This window comes from Plectropomus leopardus, chromosome 18 (assembly GCF_008729295.1).
Source record: "Plectropomus leopardus isolate mb chromosome 18, YSFRI_Pleo_2.0, whole genome shotgun sequence".
Lineage (NCBI taxonomy): Eukaryota > Metazoa > Chordata > Actinopteri > Perciformes > Serranidae > Plectropomus > Plectropomus leopardus.
In genome coordinates, this window is record NC_056480.1 from 20992441 (window position 1) to 21013398 (window position 20958).

Here is a 20958-nt window from a genome sequence, read left to right on the forward strand (position 1 = left end):
TTTTGTTTTAAGGGTGTGCCCCAGTTACTTCAGTGATGAAGAAAGAGTGAGAGGGATGAATCTGAATTTAAGTCTGTCAGATAGTTTCAAACACCCCCTCAAATCTGCCTGGGGACGATGTGAAACTGGAGGACCAAGATGACTTAAATTATACTGCACACAAAGGCATATAAAAATACACTCAGCAATGCGCACACACAGATGAACAAAGACCACCATGCATTCTCATACAGACGTCTATCTATTGAAATGCAAAATCTATTTCCTAGTCGAAAAAGAAGCAGATATAATCAGTGTTTTTGTCTCAAATCCCGGTCACAGATGGTTTAGAAATTGCATTTTCCACCACCGTGTGATGTACCTCAGCAGGTGGGTTATCGCTTTTTTTTTCTTTCTCTCCTCCCACTCCTCTGGGAAACGGAGAAAGAGAGGATAGAGAAAAAAGTAATAGTGTGGTCAGACAGCCAGAGAGTTGCTCTAATTAGGTCCATGGTTGAACAGACAGTATTTACAGACTCAGACAGAGAGGGAGTCTGTTACAGAGATTGTACTGGCTGGTCCTGTGGGTTTAATGCTTTTATATGTTCTTTGCATTTGTGTTTCTGTTACCTTATGCAAGTCTGCCTGTGTTTCTGCTCTGTGACATGAGGTTTTTGGGAGCTTGTGTACATGCTGAGAGCATCAATGCTTCTGTCCCTGCTGCTCAGGCTCCTATAGCCTTCCTCCCAAGGTTTCCTCCTGCCTCTATTCTTCCTCTGTCCCCCAACCCCCTGCCTGCTGCCTTATGTAAGGGGAAATAACTCAGGTCAGCCAGAGACAGATAAACCCCTAAAGGAGCGTTAATTTGGACTGAGGTCATAGAACACATCTCCCTCCACTCTCTCCTTCTCTCTGTCTCTGTGAGTTTATACCTTACTCTGCAGAGGAGAAGCCCATGTTATGTATGTGCTGATATCAGTGAATCTGTCAGTGTATTGTGTATTCACATATTTGTAAGCTGCATGTGTGTGTGTGTGTCAGTGCGAAACAACAAAAGGAGACAGTGAGACAGGTTGCTGCGGGGGAGGGAAGGCTCTCCCGCTGCGAGCCAGGTGACTGTGTGTGGCCCAACTAGAAGTCAGATACAACAAAAACAACAGATGGATTTACAATAGAGCATCATCACTGGGCCACTAATCAAGTGTTTCATCCCAAGGTGTTATGCTTTTGCTAAAGCCTACTCGCCTCAGGGAGAGAAAACACTACCTCACATTGAGTGTTAAACGTTTAAAAAATATTTAAAAGTTGCCTCTACAGAATGTTTAGGATGTATGATACTGGTAGCACTTTTTAAATAATGCAGATCTCATACACTGCAAAAAATTGCTGTAAAAATATGACCAAATTCTAACAGAAATGTACCAATTTTTCCAAACTGCAGTGAAATACCATAAATCTTGATGCCTTTTTGAGCCAAAAAACCCCACTAACAGTAGGTTGTATGATTTACAGCATTATGCATTTTTTATTTTTACCAGAAGTAGGCTTAACAGAGGGACAGAAGCCACAATCAACAGTCCTCAATCGTCATATTACCCCCAGTTTAGCAACAGTATTACACTGTAAACATCACATTCTGCTGTAGAATACTGTAATACATTTGCCATTAATATACTGTTGAAGTAAATTACAGTAGCAACACGGTACAATAGGATGCTGGCAGCTACAGCTGCTAAAAAGGTAGAGCAATTCATGTGTTTATTTTTAATCATGAGGATTTCTTTGTTTCTCTGTCACAAAAGGAGGAATAAATAACAACAAAACCAAAATATTTCAGTATTGGCCATCAGCCAAATTATTATTTTAAGTACTAGTGTTGGCCCATAACTTCACAGTAAGTGCATCCATCGTAACTCTTCATAAGAGATGTGTTTAGTCGCCTCAGTTCTGCCTTGAATTCTGGCTCCAAGGTTTCAGTTGTACAGAATAAAAAACTGTGAAAAATTGCTTTTGATTTAGAGGTGAGTGTGCATCACATGGAGTCACAAGGGCGCTGTGGCAGAAATATTCAGACAGCAGTATTGTATCACATGATCAAGATGCAGTAGTTGTACTCTAATGCTGCAGGATAGATAAGTATGCCCCATGGCATTAGAGAAAGAAAGAGAAACAGTGAATTAATATGGGGAAGATGAGAAAGAGGGGAGTACAGTAGGAGACATGCCCAGGGGGGTTCTCTCTCTCTCTCTCTCTCTCTCTCTGTGTTTTAGTGTGTGTGTGCATGCATGTGCGCTCTCGTGTTATGTTGCCTCATCTCTGCGCGAACGCTCTTACATTCTCTCCCCCGGCCGAGATCAGGCCTTTAAACAATTCATGCTGGGGCTAACAAGAGGGCACACTATGGCTGCAGATAAATGAGGGGGTAAAAGAGTGAAAAGCAACTAAAGAGGGGTGAGGAGGAATATGTGACAAATACACAGTGACAGAGAAGAGAAGTGCAGCTTGGCAAAACAAAGAGATGTTGCTGATGGCTTTTGATATCTCTGTCGGGGTCTTACAAAAACACCCTTGAAATATTTATTGGGAGGCTTTAGTGCAGATGAGAAGAACAAGCTCTCTGCCCGATAGTTCACCCAAAGAGCTGAAAGTGTCGAGCTTACGGAAAAAGAATCTTGACGGTACAACTCCTGTTAAGCTTCACATCATTACCATGTCACCTTGAAATCAATAACTGGCAAAGTACAGTATAACTATTTAAAGAGTAACAGTCCTTCAGGCTGAACAAGAAATGCTTTATGTAGGAACACGATCCTTTCATTTTTTGCTGATGGGTGTGTTTACATGGCCTGTTTGCAGTGACATTGAAATGGAAACTGCAGAGAAGTGCACATTAGCTGAACATCTCACAGTTCTTTACTGTAGCTACAACTAGAGTTTAGCACTTCACCATGACAACCTTCATTTTGGAAGTACCAAAACTCCACTACTTGATATCTTTAGCTTACAAATTATCCACAGTTAGTTTTTTTTTTGGCACCTTTTTTTTTTTCTTTTTATCTTGAACCAGGGTTTGCTCTTCTTGGCTTCATGGCTTCATGGCTGGGTGGAGGTTCTGTAGAAATTTCTTCCATATGGATAATAGGAATGCGGCTTCGGTTAATTTTGCCTTGGATAGCCCAACGCTTATTAACCAGTAACTAACCTTTTAATTAAAAAAACAAAAACAAAATGACGTAAGTCAGCTGCCCAAAAGTCAAACATTCAGATCGTCAGCCAGCAACCTCTCAGTCCACTGGCTTTGCAGTGGTATGAGATTTTTATGGTACGATAAACATATTATATTATAATTATAATGATCTACCAGCATATTACATAATTACCAATATCATAATCTGTTACAAGGACCCTTAAAGAATTGAAAAAAAAGAGGGTTTTTCCCCTCTCTCTCTCTCTCTCTCTCTCTCTCTCTCTCTCCCTCCCTCTCTCTCTCTCTCTCTCTCTCATATACATATCTATCTGTCCGACCGTCCATCCATCCATCCATCCATCCATCCATCCATCCATCCACCTTTCTCTATGCCTTCTGCCTTCTGCATACAAGTGGTGGATTTACAGCTCACAGCAACTTAATACAACACAGTCTCTGGCTTTTGATTCAGACTTCCCATTGGTAAATAATGTTGCACATTTCCAATACGTCATTAGTATAGTCTGCACACATTCACTCAGGGGGCTGACTGGCTCGTTTACTGTATGAACGTCAGCCTTAACATTGGACCAAACTCTCAAACTCTGTATCAGAAAATAGGAACAAATGGTGTTATTTTCATATTAAATGACAAAATCCTGTTCCATTGACACAGTTCGGGTCGGATACAGGCCTAAGATGATGAAAAATTCTTTCCTTTCCTTTTAGTCTGGCGCTCCATTGACCCAGCGAGCTTGAGCAACGCATTTGAAAGCACTATCTATTTAGAGGTGGTTACATTTAATGTTTTGTGATGTAAAATTTTTCTTTTCTCTTTTATTTTTTGTTAGCTTTGCTGATAGACAGCTCATTCCCAGTAAGAAACATCCTATCAAGTTTCACCTTTGAGGTGAACTGCTGAAATGATTCTAAGCTTGAAGGACATTGGACTAACATGAAGTCGTTTTTGAACCACCTGGAAAGGATAAGAAAAAGAGGTGCGTTTTCCTGCTGCAGGTAGCAATTTTAAAGAAATAGAACTGTAGGATAGATTGGTCAGTGGTGAATGATGTTTACCACCATATCTCTAGCTTTTTTCTTGACATGTCTCAAAATCAGTCTGGGATATATTCGAGGTAAAACACTTAGCCAGACTTTGGGCACTCTATTTTGGTAATTTTTACTCTCTCTTTTTTATTGCTAACTGGGTTGAACCTTCACTGAACTTATTTTCAGCAGCACTATTTTAGTATCCATTATCTTGTAAATTAGACATTTTCACCCAAAAGACTGCACCAGACTGGATTGTGTTGTGCTTTTTTGCATCATTTTTGGTAAACTGTGATATTTTAAAAACAAAACCTTAAGGTGGATGAACTTGCCTTACCCCGTATAAAAAAAAGAAGCTTAAATTATGCATCATGACTTCTGTAATTGGTTCCTTCGACAGTAACTGATGGAGGAGCAAGAGGAGCTATCTGCATTTACTCAGATATCTAAAATTATGTAATAAAATTGATTTATCAAGGTCCATGGACTATAAGTTGGAGAAATAAATAGAAGTTGTAACCACTTTGTTGCTGCCTCACTTAAACACACACACAGAATATCTCAGTCTCTCCGTTTACTCAGTCACCACAGGATGACAGTAGGCCGGCTTCTTAGGGACATGAAGGAATCACATTTATAGATTCATACAATAGTTCCATTATCCCACTTGGCTGCCTCTCAACCTAAGTCTATACACGCATTCCCACCACCCCCTGTAGCTGGAAGCTTCTCTATTGTTGCTGAGCCGTGCAAATAGGAAATGAGATTGCTAAATAAAGGCAAAGGTTAGGGATGGCAGGGGTCCAAGAAGACACAAAAATCGGATGCTTCTCCTGAAAGCAAGAGTAACAGTTGAATTCGACAATAAGATGGCGAGCCTGTGGAATAAAAAGTGAACTATAAATATTAAAAGTAGCACATTATAACCAAATATCAGTAATTCTTCAAATAACAAGAAAAAAGAGGGTATATAATGTGAGTTTTTTAAGTTAAAAAGCAGATCAGGATTTTCAATAGAAATTGTTAGAAATAGAGTGTTTGAAGAATGAACTCTCAATTTTAGTACACAAACACTTCCCTTCCAAGTGTTCTTTTCAATAAACCCCCCCCCCCCCCCCCCCCCCCCATTTTGTTTAGTGGGTTCTTTTCCCAAATGTAGTAACAAAGACAACATCAGTCTGCACGCCTTTTGAGATTCTGTAAAAAAAAAAAAAAAAAAAAAAGATATCTTGTCAAGCCAAACTAAAAGTCTTTTGGAACTTGGTTCAGAAATTAATATTCAGGAATTTTACAGACACTTTTTACAGTTCACAGAGATGTATTTGATAGTGGTGGTGGGAGCTAAAACCACAAAATAAACAAACTACAAATTTTATAATATTATTACAGAAAGCTAAGATCAGCAGGTGACCAACAGTTTTAACGTCACTAATATGTAACCTCAGGTTAAATATGTAAATCAATCTATTTTGTTGTCATCCCTTTGTTTCTCCACATTACCACCAGTATAGCTTTAAAGTTTTTGGAATATATAAAATAATTTCACACACAAACCGTAAAAACAAACAACAGAGAGACCCAAACTGTGGGGGGACTACAGATTGCAGTGTTAATTCCCTCCCGTCCTCAGAAGCCTTTTAACTCATTCCCCAGGTGATCCCAGAAAAATACATTTGTTGCCAACCAACCTACCCAGTTTAAATTAACTTTAAATAATAGGAAACAACCATGTTGGCACATATGCCCAAAACACACCTGCTTGAGATTTTCACTTGCGGTTCTCAGCAAGATACCGAGCATTGTAAAAAAAACTAATCTATCATTTAATCAACTTTCCATAAAAGAAAAAAACCCTACATACAGTACTTGTACACCAATTCAGGCTTGCACTCATGAGTGCAAATGAAATATTGATTAAAGTGGTTGGGTGGTGTGTATATTGTGTGTGTGTGTGTGTGTGGTGTGTGTGTGTGTTGAGAATAATGCACAGATTATTAAATGAAGCTACCTCTTATCAAGTTGTATTAGTTGAACCCAAGACGTTTGTTAAATTTTTTAAAAATGGGTAATATTAACTTTGTCAAGGTTATTAAAATGGTGGAACAGGGCTCCACTTTAGTACAACTCTTTTTTTCAAGGTGATTTTTACATTTTTTTATGCTTTTGTCATCCCACAATGTGCATATGCTTGACTGGAGTCATACTCTACTTTGTGCCCGTCTTAGCTATGCTTGTAACCGCACACTACTCCCACCGTCTGTCGATTGATGGTTCTAAAATTTAAACAGTGTAGTGTTTCATTTGAACATTGGAGGGACACACAAGTTAAAAACAGGGGTTTTTTGGGGTCCCTCTGCCAGAAAATTTTAAGCATCAACACTTGATTTTCCCATATTCTAGTAATTTTTTTCTGCACCGCTTTGTGCCTTTTCCACATAAATTTTTGGTGCAAACATTTTCAAAAATCAAAATAAAAGTCCTCTGCTACTACCATGTTTTTTATTTTTGAGGGTACAAATGTACATCTTCTAAATCTACACCTATGTAAAAAGGGTGTGTTTTTACCACAGACTGTAAAAGAAATGTAAAAATAATATACATAGCTGTCATGACGTTATTGGTTTGTAGACTCCTGTTTTGAAACCTCAAGATCGTCATTTCAGCTGTCGCCATCTTGGTGTTCTTAAACCCTGGAGTGACATATTCTGATGAGAGGCTGGAGCTGTGTAGGAGGGAGGGGGGAATCAGACTGAGAAGCCAAAAAACAATTTGCCGACAGCCTGTCACTCAGAGGCCCAGCTTGTAATTTTTTGTGTAACTTCAAGCCTTGAGGAAAATTTAAATGGATAAGTCATATAAAACGTCACCCCCCTGCACAGTTGTCATGAATGTAGAAATTAGCTATGGACAGCAAAGCTGTTTTTTTTGTACCAGGCTGTAAACATGTTTCTCTGCTGGACATTTTAGCATGGCGGTCTATTGGGGATTGATTAGTTTCTGGAGCCAGCCTCAAGTGGCCATTAGAAAAGCTGCACTTTTTGGCACTTCCATAGTGGCTTCCTTTTTCAGCACTTAGGGTTGTTGCTTGTTTTTTACCAAATAGGGTGATGTTGCAAAGCCCCCAAACATGATCTTTAATCATTTTTTTTGTATAGAGAGCACTGCATAGCTCAGCTATTATTTATTACATACAGCATACCGTGTACAGACACTGGCCGTCTCATGTCAGCACTGAGGTGAGGGAGCTGAGTTTTTATGTTGTTGAAAGTTCAAGTTTTGACTTACAGCTTCAGATACATGCCAGCCAACATCTCTGTCTCCTGTTTCTCTCTCTCTCCACTTTCCTCTGCTTAGTAAAATAATATATATATATATATATATATATATATATATATATATATATATATTTATATTTATATGAAAAAGTGAATAGGTCGTTCTTAAGAGGCGTCTTTACTGAGGGCTTGCAGAGGGTTTTGCTGATGTAAGGCTGTATTTATTGCAGTAGGGAGAAAAGAGGAGATTCTTGCATAATGCATCAAAGCCTTTGTGAATCTTCTAGAAATCTCACACATTTTTTTATCCCAAAAATAAAACAGTGTGTGCATGTCTCAAAGACATGCGCATATTGGATGTGAATATCTGTATATATGTTATCTCTAAAGTGAGATATCTGCATGCAGCATGCATATACAAGATTTTGATATCAAAAGCTTGTGATGTGCTGTGTGATCAGGATTTTTGAAACCTGCTCCGAGCCACACCCCATTATAAGAGCCACCCACTCAAATAGTAAACAAAAGCATCAATCAGTGACCCGACCTGCATAGTGGCTATATTGTACACATTAAATGTATTGTCATTTCCAGTGAATATCACAATTGAGGAAATCGGTCATTTTACTCCACTGAACGGCAGTCTACCACTGCCTCAATCAGCTGTTTTGCAAAGTAAAGCAGAGCAAATATTCAAATGCAGTATATATTGAAATTGATATTGATTTTTTATCCTTTTGTGGCTAAAATATGTTTTGCTGCCCCATATACAGCAGCACATTGCTTAGCTTTCATTCCAGTAGATTTTGTTTATCAAAGATGTGTGCAAAGCAACAGAGTTCATAAAATAAGGCCTTTAGAAACGTCAGATCGGTCAGACCACAGTGTTTAACACTATATTTTTTTTGTTACAGTTACGACTGAAAATGACAATAGAAATAAACAAGGTTGCCAAATTTACACATCTCTGCAATTAAAAAACAGTAGCCAGTTTTCTACCCGGAGGAAAACTTTTGTTGTTAGTGCAACTTCACAATCTTTCGGTGTGTTTACCAATCAGGTTTTAGCAGGCTTTGGATGCATGCTGGAAGACAGTCTGTGTGAAGAGCAAAAACGGCAAAATGCATTTACCAAAATGCTGTTTTAGATCCATTGATTGTAGTCTGATGACAATTTAGCTTTTTAAAAGCATTTTTCTAATGTATCTGCATCCATATCCAGATTAGTGTTTATAGAGAAATGGTTGAAACATTGTCTAGACCTGTGTCAAGATACTGAACGCACTATAAATAATAAGTGATGAACAGAAGAGGAAATCTTAGCCTGGATATCAAGGGGCTTCACCGGAGCCTCTGAACTATTGGCCGTCACACAACAGCCAAGATGCACACGCATGCAGCCTCTCATTTTCAAACATCATGTTCACTTACAAGTGATCTGCTTGTTTTTTTTTCAAGGCTTTGGGCTTTAACCCAAGTGCAGTGCCATTCTATCGTGAAGAGCTTTTTCTTGTCCACAATAGCCCTGCTGCTCAGGTTAAATTGCACAAAACACTCGAGGGCATGTGATCACGCTGGTTTCCTCTCCCCGGCTGCGTTTGTTGTGTTTTTCTGTCACTAGAGCCTTCTAGAGATTTAACCTGCCTCCTCCTTGGTGTGAGTATCAGACTGGCCAGGTTTCCTAATTTAGATGCTAACACGTAGTCATTAGCACGTTACCCATCGTTAAATCAAGACATCACCCTTATCGCTGTGAGTAAAGCTCCCTCCAAGGCAAGCAATTAACCTGTTAGAAAATGCCTCTCATCCTCACTTTTCTCCCTCTCCTCCTGCTTTTTACCTCCACAGTCAGCCTCTATTAAGAGTTCACAGAGGTTTTGGTGATGTAAGCATTTTTAATTGTCTCTCTTGGGAAGCAGGGTAATTTTTTTAAAATCTGTTTCTAGCTGCAGAGCATGACATACCTGTGCAATATGTTCATATGGGTAAAGCCTCTATGAAGGTAATACATTTGCATCCAGCTCGGCCGTCGTTCGATTCCTCATTGTCAGGTGCTTAGAGCCCATTGGCTGATTCATTTGGCAGCCCAAGGATTCTTCTTCTAGCATATTTATCTCAGCGCACAGGGAAGAGTATGGGAAATTTAATTTTTCATTATTCATTAAGACACATTTAATCCCCATTTGAAAGGATGGGTTTAGCAGCATTTGAATGGCAAATGAAGCAGGACTGGAACTGCAAAATTTTGATTAGCCCAAGAATTCAATTTCCACATATTAGGTAACACCATTTATCACTCAAGCCTCAAACATTAGTTACAGTGGGTTCTCAAGATAAAAGTGTGTGGTACGCTCAATATCCTTCCAAGGATCGCCAAATGTAGCCAGAAGCAGTTGGCTATAACGGCATCAGTGAACATGGCGAGCGTTCACGTGGGCAGTGCATTTTGCTGGCAAACGAGAGAGATGTTTTCGAGCAGATTGTGTGAGGTGGGCAGTTTGACAGGCTTGTGAAAAGCTGGGGGACCTCTGACAACATGTAGACCTCCCCCTTTCCTCCTCGCTCTACTTGATGGATGAACCCCTATTTGACAATGTACTGTCAGGTGCTGTCAGATAGGACAAACTACTCTCCATCTTTCTGTCTTTCTCTGTCAGCCCTTATCGAAATGTGGGTGCAAGGCCACGGAGCCACTTTATACATTAGACACAAGCATTATGTTGAATAATTTGCATGTTTAATTAAGAGGAAAAGGCTACTACAGCAAATGTTTATTTAAATTCCATCATTCTGTGATAAAAAAAATGAATATGTAACACATATTTAGTATTCATCTATTTATGTTACATTCATCCCAATGTCTTTGGCATTTTTGTTGACATTAATTGACCATAAGAGTTATGGTGTTCATATGCATTTATATTGAACATATCAGAGAGCCTTTGGCCAAACTCCTGACAACACTTTCCCACTCCTAACTCAACAAATTTAGCAGCTATTTGTTTATTCAAATGTTGCAACCGTCACTGCCCACGTACTTCCATGTGTGCTTTTATGCTGGCAGAGATACACCCGTTAGATGGCATTAGCAGGAAAAGTCAAAAGTTTGTGACAACAAATGTGGCGATGGCGATGTTCACTCTTGTAATAATATGTACTTCTTAACGTAGGCAGTGTTGTAGCTGACGTTGGTCTGCAAGGCCATTAAATACATCAACTTGTTAACAGAGAATTATTTTAACTATATTTCAGATTCCTTTCATCACGGCATTTTCAAAATGTCTTCGTCGTGTCCTGTGGTCATGTCTCACTTGAACTACAATACACTGACCACATGATTTTCCGGTGGAACTGCTCTGTTTGTCTGTATTAGCTTTCAGAAAACATGCACAAATATCGACGACGAAATGTGGGCAGAGTACGGACAGCCCTGTTTGTTTCTTTACATCTATCTATCTCGTTTCTGTCTAACGTTGAGTATAAATGAGCCTTAAGTTTCCCTCTAGTGTCATTTTTGGATGCTTATGGGCAGTGTATCAATCTAACCCTAACCCCTAACCCTTCACCAAAACTACTTAAGGTTTAGGCAACAAAACAACTTGGTTAAGTTTAGAATTAAACGTCATGTTTTGGGTTAAATAAGTATGTTTATTGAAATAAGTAAGAAAGTTAACATATGTTATGTAAGTAACGTGACACTTATATCAGGTGTCCTGGACTACTTTTTAAAAAAAATAATCCGGGACACCAACAGTGGTCTGCCGGGTTGAAAGTCTTTCATTTGTTTTAATCATCTTCCTGCCTGCTCAGACTTTGTTGCAGATATTACTATGTCATTGCAGAGCACATACACTAAAGGGTGCCTTGTGCATTGCAATTAAATGCTGATGGTGACTAATCATACCGTCATATCTGACACGCTGGGAATGAGAAAAGGCTCTTTCTGAACAGTGAAATGTTTCTACTTTTAAACTCAAAAGTTCCAACATCAGTCTCTGCTGCACAGATGCAAATTTTCAAAACGCTCCTCCGGCTCCCTCTGCTTTAAGTTGTTTTATTTGTACAAATCCACCAACTATTCCCTCTGATTTACCCAAAGTGGCTTTTTGTCAAGCATAATATATTCTCTTCTTCCTGAATTTCCTGCGTTGTGTTTATGTACATTCATATAACCAGCCAACGCATACTCTGGATATGTTCCATATCTCATCTGCCATTGACCTTTACCCATCTGGCCCCTGCTAGGTAAACGTGTTTCTCGCAGCCTGCCTGTGTGTGTGACTGCATGCTAACATACACATGTTTTGTGCACTTGAATATACACATTTAGAAAGGCCAGATGCCCTGCAGCAATGGAAATGTTTTGAGGTAAATGTCAGCTGGCAGTGGGAAGCAAAAAGCTAAAAAAAAAAAAAAAAAAAAAAAAAAAAAAAAAAAAAAAATATATATATTCACATTGCCTCCATAGAGTACATTTGCAGACATTCCCCTCCATTGCCTCTGCTTCAGGCCTTTTTACCCACAATATTTAGATTTTGAGCTCATTCACTCCAGAGCAAAACAAGCAGGCAAACATGGACACACATCCCAGAGCTAAGTGCAGCTGCTCAGCGTGTGCCCCGGAAGCAAGATCATTTGAGATCATAAGATGGTCTCTCTTGCTTCACTGTTGTGTCAAATGAGATCAAAGTTTGCAAAATAATAAAAACATCTTACAATCCAGGATGCAGTCATCACAGTGTGTCATGTTATGTAACCATGGCTGTGAGGTTGTAGTATACAAATTTTGTTCAAGCATTTGCATCATTTACACCAGTGATTTTTTTTTTAACAAAGTGATTTAGGTAATCTGTTACGTATATCACAAAGTTTATTTCAAAATTGTTGTGGTCATTTTAAGGGACAGTTCACCCTAAAATTAAAAATACATATTTTTCCTTGTACCTGCAGTGCTTAAGTAATACTAGATTGTTTTGGTGTAGAGATTGCCTTCTCTCCGATATAATGGAACTAGATGGCACTTGGCTTGTGATGCTCAAAGCCACCAAAAATACATTTGAAAAACTCAAAAGCCAAATGCCTCTTTCTAGAAATCATGAACTGGTTACTCAAGGTCTGCAGATTATCCTGAGTAACTGGTTCATGATTTCTGGAAAGAGAAATTGCTGTTGATTTTACCCTCATGTGTTTTTTGGATGCTTTGAGCAGTCGAGTGCCATCAAGTTAAATTATATTGAAAAAGAAGGCAGAGATCTCTAAACACTCACACCAAAACAATCTAGACTAATAAACAGCACTACAGGTAGGGGGAAAAATATGTTGTTGTTTTTTTTAATTTGGGCATAAACTGTGCCTTTAAAACTCAGGTCAAGTCTTATTTTGGATCTCACCGAAGCATGTATCTATATTCCACCCAATAAAGCCCAATCTGTAGATATTGCTGGTTCTTTGATTACTTTAGAGCCAAAGTGCTCTGTGAGCTGCCTGGGTTTTATCAAATCTGGCTTTAAGCTCTTTCGATGATACAGACTGAAGCTGCATTTAAATCCCCTGCAGTGCATTCACTGTAAAATTGCCAGCATCCCCCTGGTGTTCATGCATCAACATAAGAGCTGAGGAGAGGCCAGGGCAGTATAGACAACCATTAATGTTTCATCACTTGGCCAAAAAATGAGGATCTTATATGAGAAGTTTACATTTTAATGAATTATTAAAGTTATTCACTATTAGCATTAATTTAACCGATGTGTAGTTAAAAATATTTGACCAGAGAACTTAATAAAATCACACAGAGTTTTAAGCAGTTTTCATAATGCAAAAGGACATTTTCCTTCACCCCTCTCACATCTAATTGGTACATTCCTAATCCCCCCATTGCCTTCTGCTGTGGATGATTGTGCTGAGAGCTGACACCTCTGATTTTTTGCTCGGCCTTGTCGTGACCCGTCCGCTTTACCTATTAATATGTGTGTCTCAGCACGTGTTTCAATCTGTCTAAGCAATTTATGTCTTTCTATCCTCCTGTTCATTTTGTGTGACTTATCGTCAGACAGCAGACCAGGTAAATAACAGTGGCAGCTTGTTGTTTTGACACATTAGTTAAATGTGTTCATATGTGGAATCAGTCAAAAGGAATTAATCGGATCACTTGTGGCTGTGTAATGGGCTGTTACATTTTGTATGGGGTCTCTGAAGCTGTATGGTATCTCTGAACATATAATAAGTCATCATTTCCAATGAAAAGTGTTCTCTCCCTCATTGGTGTTCAAGCTGTGAATGACTTAGCAGGAAGAAACCCTCCCACTGAGCTTTGCCTTACATGTTTGTGTGTGCAGTTGCTTGGTTACATGTGAAGTTAGCAAAAACTGGTTTAATGTGTTTTCACTCCCACTCGAATAGCATGATGGTTGCTGACAGAGAAAGAGAGAAACCTTAGTGTATGCAGTCATGAATCATGTGAAATGAGCAAATATTTAACAAGACTCTTGCCCACATCTTTATCTTCAAACACAGCTTCCAGCATCAAGACTGTTAGTCTTTGAAGTGTAACCAGACATCACCACAGACTTTTTCTTTCCAACATAATTCACGATTACAGATTACAGATTTAGCATATTCGACATGTTCCCGCAGCATTCTCACTATTTTATGGTATTCATTTCCTCTCAACGAGGCCCCTCATTAGATACCCATCACTGACTGCCGCATCATTACAAACACTCATTTGATTAGAAACCAGTGAAATCTAGTTTCTGCATCTTGCCAGCTGTGAATGCTTGGCACATAACAATTTGCACGCCACTACACAGCCACATTAGTGGGCTTACTTTGACAGTAAATGTTTGAAATGTCTGTCCTGAAGACTGGGTTTCAGTGCAGTAAAGGAGATATAAAGAGATGTGACTTCTGTAGTGATTAGATATAATATAAGTTGTAGTAGCAAGCTGTTCTAGGGATTTTATTTTATGCTTTGTGGTTATATTTTTATTTTCTATAACACTCGACGCCTCCAGTAAAGATGTTACAAGTAGAGATATCGCTGATCCTCATTTCAAATAGAGATGTCTCCTTGTGCAGTTCCACTGGCACATATTTTTATTCAAAATTGTGTTTATTGTGTGCACAGACTAGCATGTATTACAACCCTGACTCCAAAAAAAAATCTTAGAAGCTGTGTAAAACAGAATACAGTGATTTGCAAATCCTTTTCGGCCTTCGGTGGGGAGAATAATACATCAAATCTTTTTTAACGAAACATTTTCAGCAGAGTTATTCGCATGAAATTTCCACCAGACATTGGTTATAACGCAGTTACACTATACTGATGAAGACATTGTAACATTTTAATCTATTAAAATTATGTGCAAGAAAGTAATAAGATGCAGAAAAAAATATTAAACAGGCTGACTGAAATTTATTTAATATTTGGAGAAGTCTTTGTTTGCAATGCCAGTTTAAAGATAGTTCCTGTATGAAGAAACTAATCTCTCACGGTGTTCATGTTGGATTTTGTCCCATTTTACCACAAAGACAGTCTTTAAATCTTAAAGATTTGAAGAAGGCAACTTGTGAATCCTGAGAGAAAAATTTCACCTCCAAAACATCAACCATTAGTGTCCTTAGTTCCCAAACGCTTACTGAGTGCTGTTCAAAGAAGAAGTAAAGCAACACAGTGGCAAACTGGCTCCTGCACCTACTTTTTTGGACCGTATTATGCATCAAATTCAGAATGAGTGTATATTTATAAAAAAAATCAATAAGCTTATCAGTTTAAACAATAAATATCTTGTCATTATACTGTCAGTTGCATGTTGGTCAAAGGATTTTCAAATCATTGCATTCTGTTTTTATTTATGCTTTACGCAGCGTCACTACTATTTTGGAATATTTTAACTTTTAAAATATCATACTACTGAATCTGAAGGTAAAATGTTTTGGGGTTTTTTTTCTGATAGGAAAATAAATAAATAAAAACAAACAGCAAACCACAAAGAAATCAATTGCCCTCTGTTGCTGTAAGGTCAAGGAAAACATGAAGGGAACACAAACTGTGTGGTGAACTGTTCGACACCCACACTGCATGTAGTACACAGTGTTAGCCCACTCTGCAACACAGCCCTCTGCTGTATCTTAAATGCCGCAGTCTCAGCATAACTGACAAACAATTGCAAAAGCAACAGTAATATGTACATGGTGAGAATGTCGACGTGTCACAACAGCTACACATATTCTAAATCAACCACTTTTGCCTCAGTGAGAACAGGATGGCAGCCATGCTCCTCTGTCTTTTCTTTGTCTCTTTGTGCCCTCACTTAATTGCCTCATTTAATTCACACATGATTTTAGTTTTAATGTGCATTTCACGTAGATTTCTTATTTTAATCCAATTTATAAGACAGTTAATTCCAATTAATTTTATTTCTAAAGCCCAATACCACAATCACAATTTGCCGCAGAGGGCTTTACAGCATACGACATCCCTCTGTCCTTGGACCCTCACAGCATTTAAAGAAAGCTTGTAGCTACTGTGAAACATTTTCAGATAACATCTTTTTTCAATATTGAAGAAAGCCACTGTAAAAGTTTTGTTCTTGTAAATGTCATCGCATCCAAAAAAGAGGGGAAGAATTGTAGTTGCAGTTTCAGTCTTGGATCCCTAAGGCAAGAGTTCTTTAGAAAACCAACTTATACTACAAAGTATAACAATAACACTAAAATGCTGGAAGGTTGTCGGAGACATGAAATTAGATTTTAAATGTGCTGGAAATGTGGAAGGCAGCTAATACATACGGTAACTTTGATATTTGAAGCAGGATTTTCCTGTAAAACAATGTATAGACTCATACAGAAGTAAATTCTCTCAGTTAACACTTGTGACCCACTAGAAGAGTATTTTTCTGCAAAGACTAAAACATGGTGAATAGTGAAGCATAAACTGTGAATATTCATATTTAAAATGAAGCTGTTTTTTTTTTTTTTTTTTAAATAAAATTGATAAAAAAGGGGGAAGTATTTGATCATCACTTCCCCCTACTCTTTTTCGGGTATGAAATACTTCCGTTGTTTGCTGAATATGTTTTTTTTTTTGGTGTTTTTCTTCTTATTATTATTTTATCCTCCCATTTAATTTGGCATGTTCAAACTAAAGATCTAAACTTTTGTGTCTACTCCCACAGTGCTCAGGTGAGGTCAGGCACCAGACCATAATGCAAATACGTGAGGCGAAATGCCAAATCAGATTAAAACTGGGGTTGGCTTTTACTTCCCCTTCCATTGGCCAGTGTGTTTGCAAACAGTAACGTACAATCCTGCATAGTATACCTTAAACGATTTTGTCTTTCTTGATCTAAACGTTGATTAAGAAGTCATCACATTATTTTTTTAATGAAACACAAAAGACCAAACATACTTTTCCAACTTCACAGGCATCCGTGATTGATTGTGAGAGCGCATGAACTCAGCAGCAGATATTTTACAGCTTACAAAGACTGGACAGAAACCTCATGAAGCTGCCGGTGCTTTTCAACAGCCAGAGCGACAACAGACAGTTGTTATCGACAGGAAAGAAGAGATAGACCGTGAAACAGGGACAGTAGAGACTGCTGGGTGTATGTGGAGGGAGATGAACTGTAAATGTGGTGTGTGTACGTGTGTGTGTTAGTGAGCCACAGAGCGTGAGGACCATCGTTTGATGATAAGTGTGTAGGCACTCTAAGGCCAGCAGGGTGTGTGTGTGTGTGTGTGTGTGTGTGTGTGTGTGTGTGTTTGAGCAGCTATTTGCACGTTTACTTTAGACTATCTGCAGCCAATCAAAATAATTACAAGTAAGTACTCCAGTATACAGCTAAAGCCTGGAGGGTTCATACACTGGTAAATCACACTTTAACTACAATAATGACTCACTCCCTCTCTGTTATTTTGTGTAATTTCCCCTCGTCACCTGTGCATGCGTAAGTACGTTTCATTTGCACTCACAGTAAGTTAATCCAGTCCCTCTGGAAAACAGTTTTGGTATCATGCACATTTTGTCACTTAACATGCAAGTAACTCTGATGGGTGTGTGCGTGCGACAGAGAAAAAGAAGTCATTGTGTGTGTTATTTACAGCACGGGGGCTGCCTTTGGCGGAAACCTGAGCACTTGAGAGATAAAGCGAGGCGGACAGAATCTAAAAATACCACGGCTGAGTGAGCAGGGCTTAAGAAGAAGAAGCAGTGGCTGTCTCCACTGTCAGGCCTGCCTCTTGGTCTTCAGACTGTGCTGCTGTCTCGGAATGAAATATTAGGCCTTTTATAAGCAAACGGAAACAAATCCATCTGAGACCAGACAGCTAATTTAAAGTGATGGGTAGAACAAGGCGGATTTTATATCAGATATTGAACGTTTGATCTGTTTGGTGAGTCAGTGTGATGTAAAGTGTATGAAACAACTATAATGAGATCGTGGATGGATTGTTTGAGCGTTAATCAAAATAGGGGGGAAAAAAAGATAATTGGAGCTCGTGAGTAATATCAGAGTGTTATTCATGCTTGAAAAATGCCACAGTTTTTTAAATAAATGCAGCAAGTCGATTAAAGGCGACACAGCTCTTGACATCACATAAGTGTGCAACGTTTCAGTGTTTCAAAATTTTGTGATCTCTTCAGCTTTGAAGGTCATGCCCTGTGGCCTTGGTCATCTCTTTCTCTGAGAATAAATGAAAACATCACACTCTACACATCCTGGATCCTACTTTCCATTCCTCTTTCCATCTCTCTAGTCCTTTTTATGTGGAGGGTGTGCTATAGGGCTGTATAGACCTATAGGGCTATATAAAGTCCCCTGAATTTGCATTTTTACACAGAGGCAATCAACATTGGCAGCATGCTGCTCCAGTGTGTGATTACGTTACAATAGGATACAGTACGATATATATTTTTGTCCCTTTAGAGAACTTTGTCTTGGACTCAGATGCTGTGCCCATAAATGTCTTTGCAGACACAATAAAACAAACCACATATAAACTAAACAGCACTAGCTGTACCAGATTATCCTTATAATTTGCACATAATCCAAATTGCACATGCAAAATATTGCACATACATTGAACGCAAGACATGTTGCACACACCCTATTATTAGAACATTATCAATTTAGACAGCATGCCTGCATCATGGAAGAAAAAGAGGCGTGATGTTTAACACAACAGCGTCAGCCTCTAGTGTGACATATAACATACGCATTGGCAGCACTTCATAAACAATAACAGTGGTGTAACGTGGCAATAACAATCATTTACCATCTCAGTTGTATGGCGGCTCAGCTTTTCCTTTGCTCGGAGGGTAAGGAGCTCCAAGACCATGTTGTCATTGTTTTCTTAATTTGCAGAATTTGGTAGGTCGCATGCATAACAAGTCTTTAAAATATCACACCCATTCCACCCATTATCCCATCTGGCCAGCTCTTCCTTTTACGCAGACACGCATCATCACTGTTATTACTTCCTTTGTCAGCTTAAGGGTGAGACAACTCTGGAACAGGCAGTGTAAAGGGGGCTTCTGTGTACCCCTCTGTCATTCTCGCCCACACACACAAAAAGCCTCAGAGAGAACCATTACATGTCTAATTCTGTCTGCACACACAGGGACACAAAAGCTGGCTGTAGTCCCAGGCCTTTAGCAGGCATTAAAGCCAAACTGGCCACTGACACTTTCATCCATCCATCCATTGCTTTGTGCACCAAGGCTTCAAACATAACCTTCTCTCCATTGGCACAGCCTCCAGCAGCACCTGATATGTGAAGTACACTACAAAGTGTAAATGACTGTGGACCAGCTCAGCGGTGACTTGAATTGGCTGTTGATGACTCCTAAAGAGATATATTTCCATTTCAAAGGAGGCTGTTAGTGCTGCTTGTTATTTACGGTCATTTAAATGGAGCCTGTCAGTGCTTTAACTCAATATTCTTTATACCTAAGAAATCTTGCTAAACAAAATTCTGAAAGCGCTCTAATTAAGATTAGTGCTTCACAACCTCTGTTGAAAAGGAGACACAAATGTTCTCAATGAAATAAAATTAGTTCCTGTTGCAAGTGAGCCTAAATGAGCATTTCCTGTGTAAAAAAAAAAAAAAAAAAAAAAAGAGATGTGTTGACCAAGCTTGCATGATGAATACTTAAACCTAAGATTTGTATTTTTTGCTCTGTGGAAAATGAGTCCATTTAGACGAATCTAGAACTCAAGTTGAATCATAAAGATTTGAATTGCCCTTAATGGCTTGTTTCCTGTCTACTTTTCAGCTGTGGTCCTTAGCTGCTTCTCCATTTATACAATAGGTGCAAATAAAGGGCAAAGCCAGAGCTGTGCTTCTCTATAGGCACACACATTCACATGACGTATAAAAGAGCATTCACAGTTCTGCCTCAGACACAAACACACGCACACACACTTCTGAACACAATGCATATAAAAATATGAAGTGGGTATGTGAAAAAAATGCAACCACAGATGCATTATCACCCACACATCCATGTAAGCAAGCAAACACACGCATGCATGCTGACACATACACACCCTGACACCACCAGCCTTTTTCCTGTGGCTTCTGCTTCCTGCATTTGTAGAGCACACACCAGACGTTTGTCTACAGCTGAAAACAGACATGAGAGTAATTTCATTAAAAGTCTCATTTCATATCGATCCATTTGCACAAATAGCCACCTGAACAAGCAGAACGAGATTATTTAATGTTATTTCTTTTATTTTATTTCCCTTGGGTTTTGGGTCACGCAGAGGAGAGGTGAGAAGAAGAGCAGACAGCACTTTGCGAGTACATGCTGTATACTGTTGCTTGCTGAGCTTCCAAGCAAAAGAAACAGCCTGTGAGGGGACAGTATCGCTTTTTATTTTTATTTTTTTTGGCCTGCATGATGATTGTGGGAACAGATGCAGCAAGTAACACAGCGAGCAGAAACTCAGGTAGTACATCAGAGTTTTCAGATAATTTGTTTTTGTAAAGCATTTTCATTTGAGAGTATCTCTTTTCAGTTTGAAAGTAAAACTGTTACAGGAAATTCATTGCTAGAGACTTTGTGACCTCATTCAGGCGTTGATTTTGTCTTCTTCTCAGGAAGGAAATTTCTCTTTGTGTTCATTTCGGGAGAGGTGGTTCTGTTTTAGATTGTAGCAGCTATTCAAAATGAGTGCCAAAACATTTGTCTTTGTAATTGAATGAAATGATCTCATTTCATTTGACATCATCTCCTGGGATTACGATAAAACAATTGCTTTATCTCCTATGAATCATCACCAGATGTGTACCTCTGTGTGAATGCTCATCATTCACCGTTGTACATATGAATTGTTGGGGATATTGTGTACACCACTGTACGCTGTATGCTACATATTCTTAAGTATCTTGTTGTAGATTACATTACTATGTGGTGCTGCAAAATAGCCATTTCTGTAAGCAGTGGTGCCCCCCAAAATTA

At 38.8% G+C, this 20958-nt stretch overlaps 1 protein-coding gene across 3 annotated transcripts in view; it reads left to right on the forward strand.

Annotated features, from left to right (window-relative positions):
- dtnbp1b (dystrobrevin binding protein 1b) overlaps positions 1–20958 on the forward strand; it is a 41967-nt gene that overhangs the window by 8392 nt on the left and 12617 nt on the right. Inside the window, exons 1-2 of one of the 3 annotated variants that reach the window (XM_042506586.1) lie at positions 20096–20135; positions 20261–20446. The exons of 1 other annotated variant lie outside the window; for it this stretch is intronic. In XM_042506586.1, the coding sequence (XP_042362520.1) occupies positions 20395–20446 (52 nt within the window). In that variant the 5' untranslated portion in view covers positions 20096–20135; positions 20261–20394. Of the gene's footprint in view, positions 1–20095; positions 20447–20958 lie in introns of those variants that run through there. One more of the 3 variants, XM_042506588.1, reaches the window with a different exon arrangement.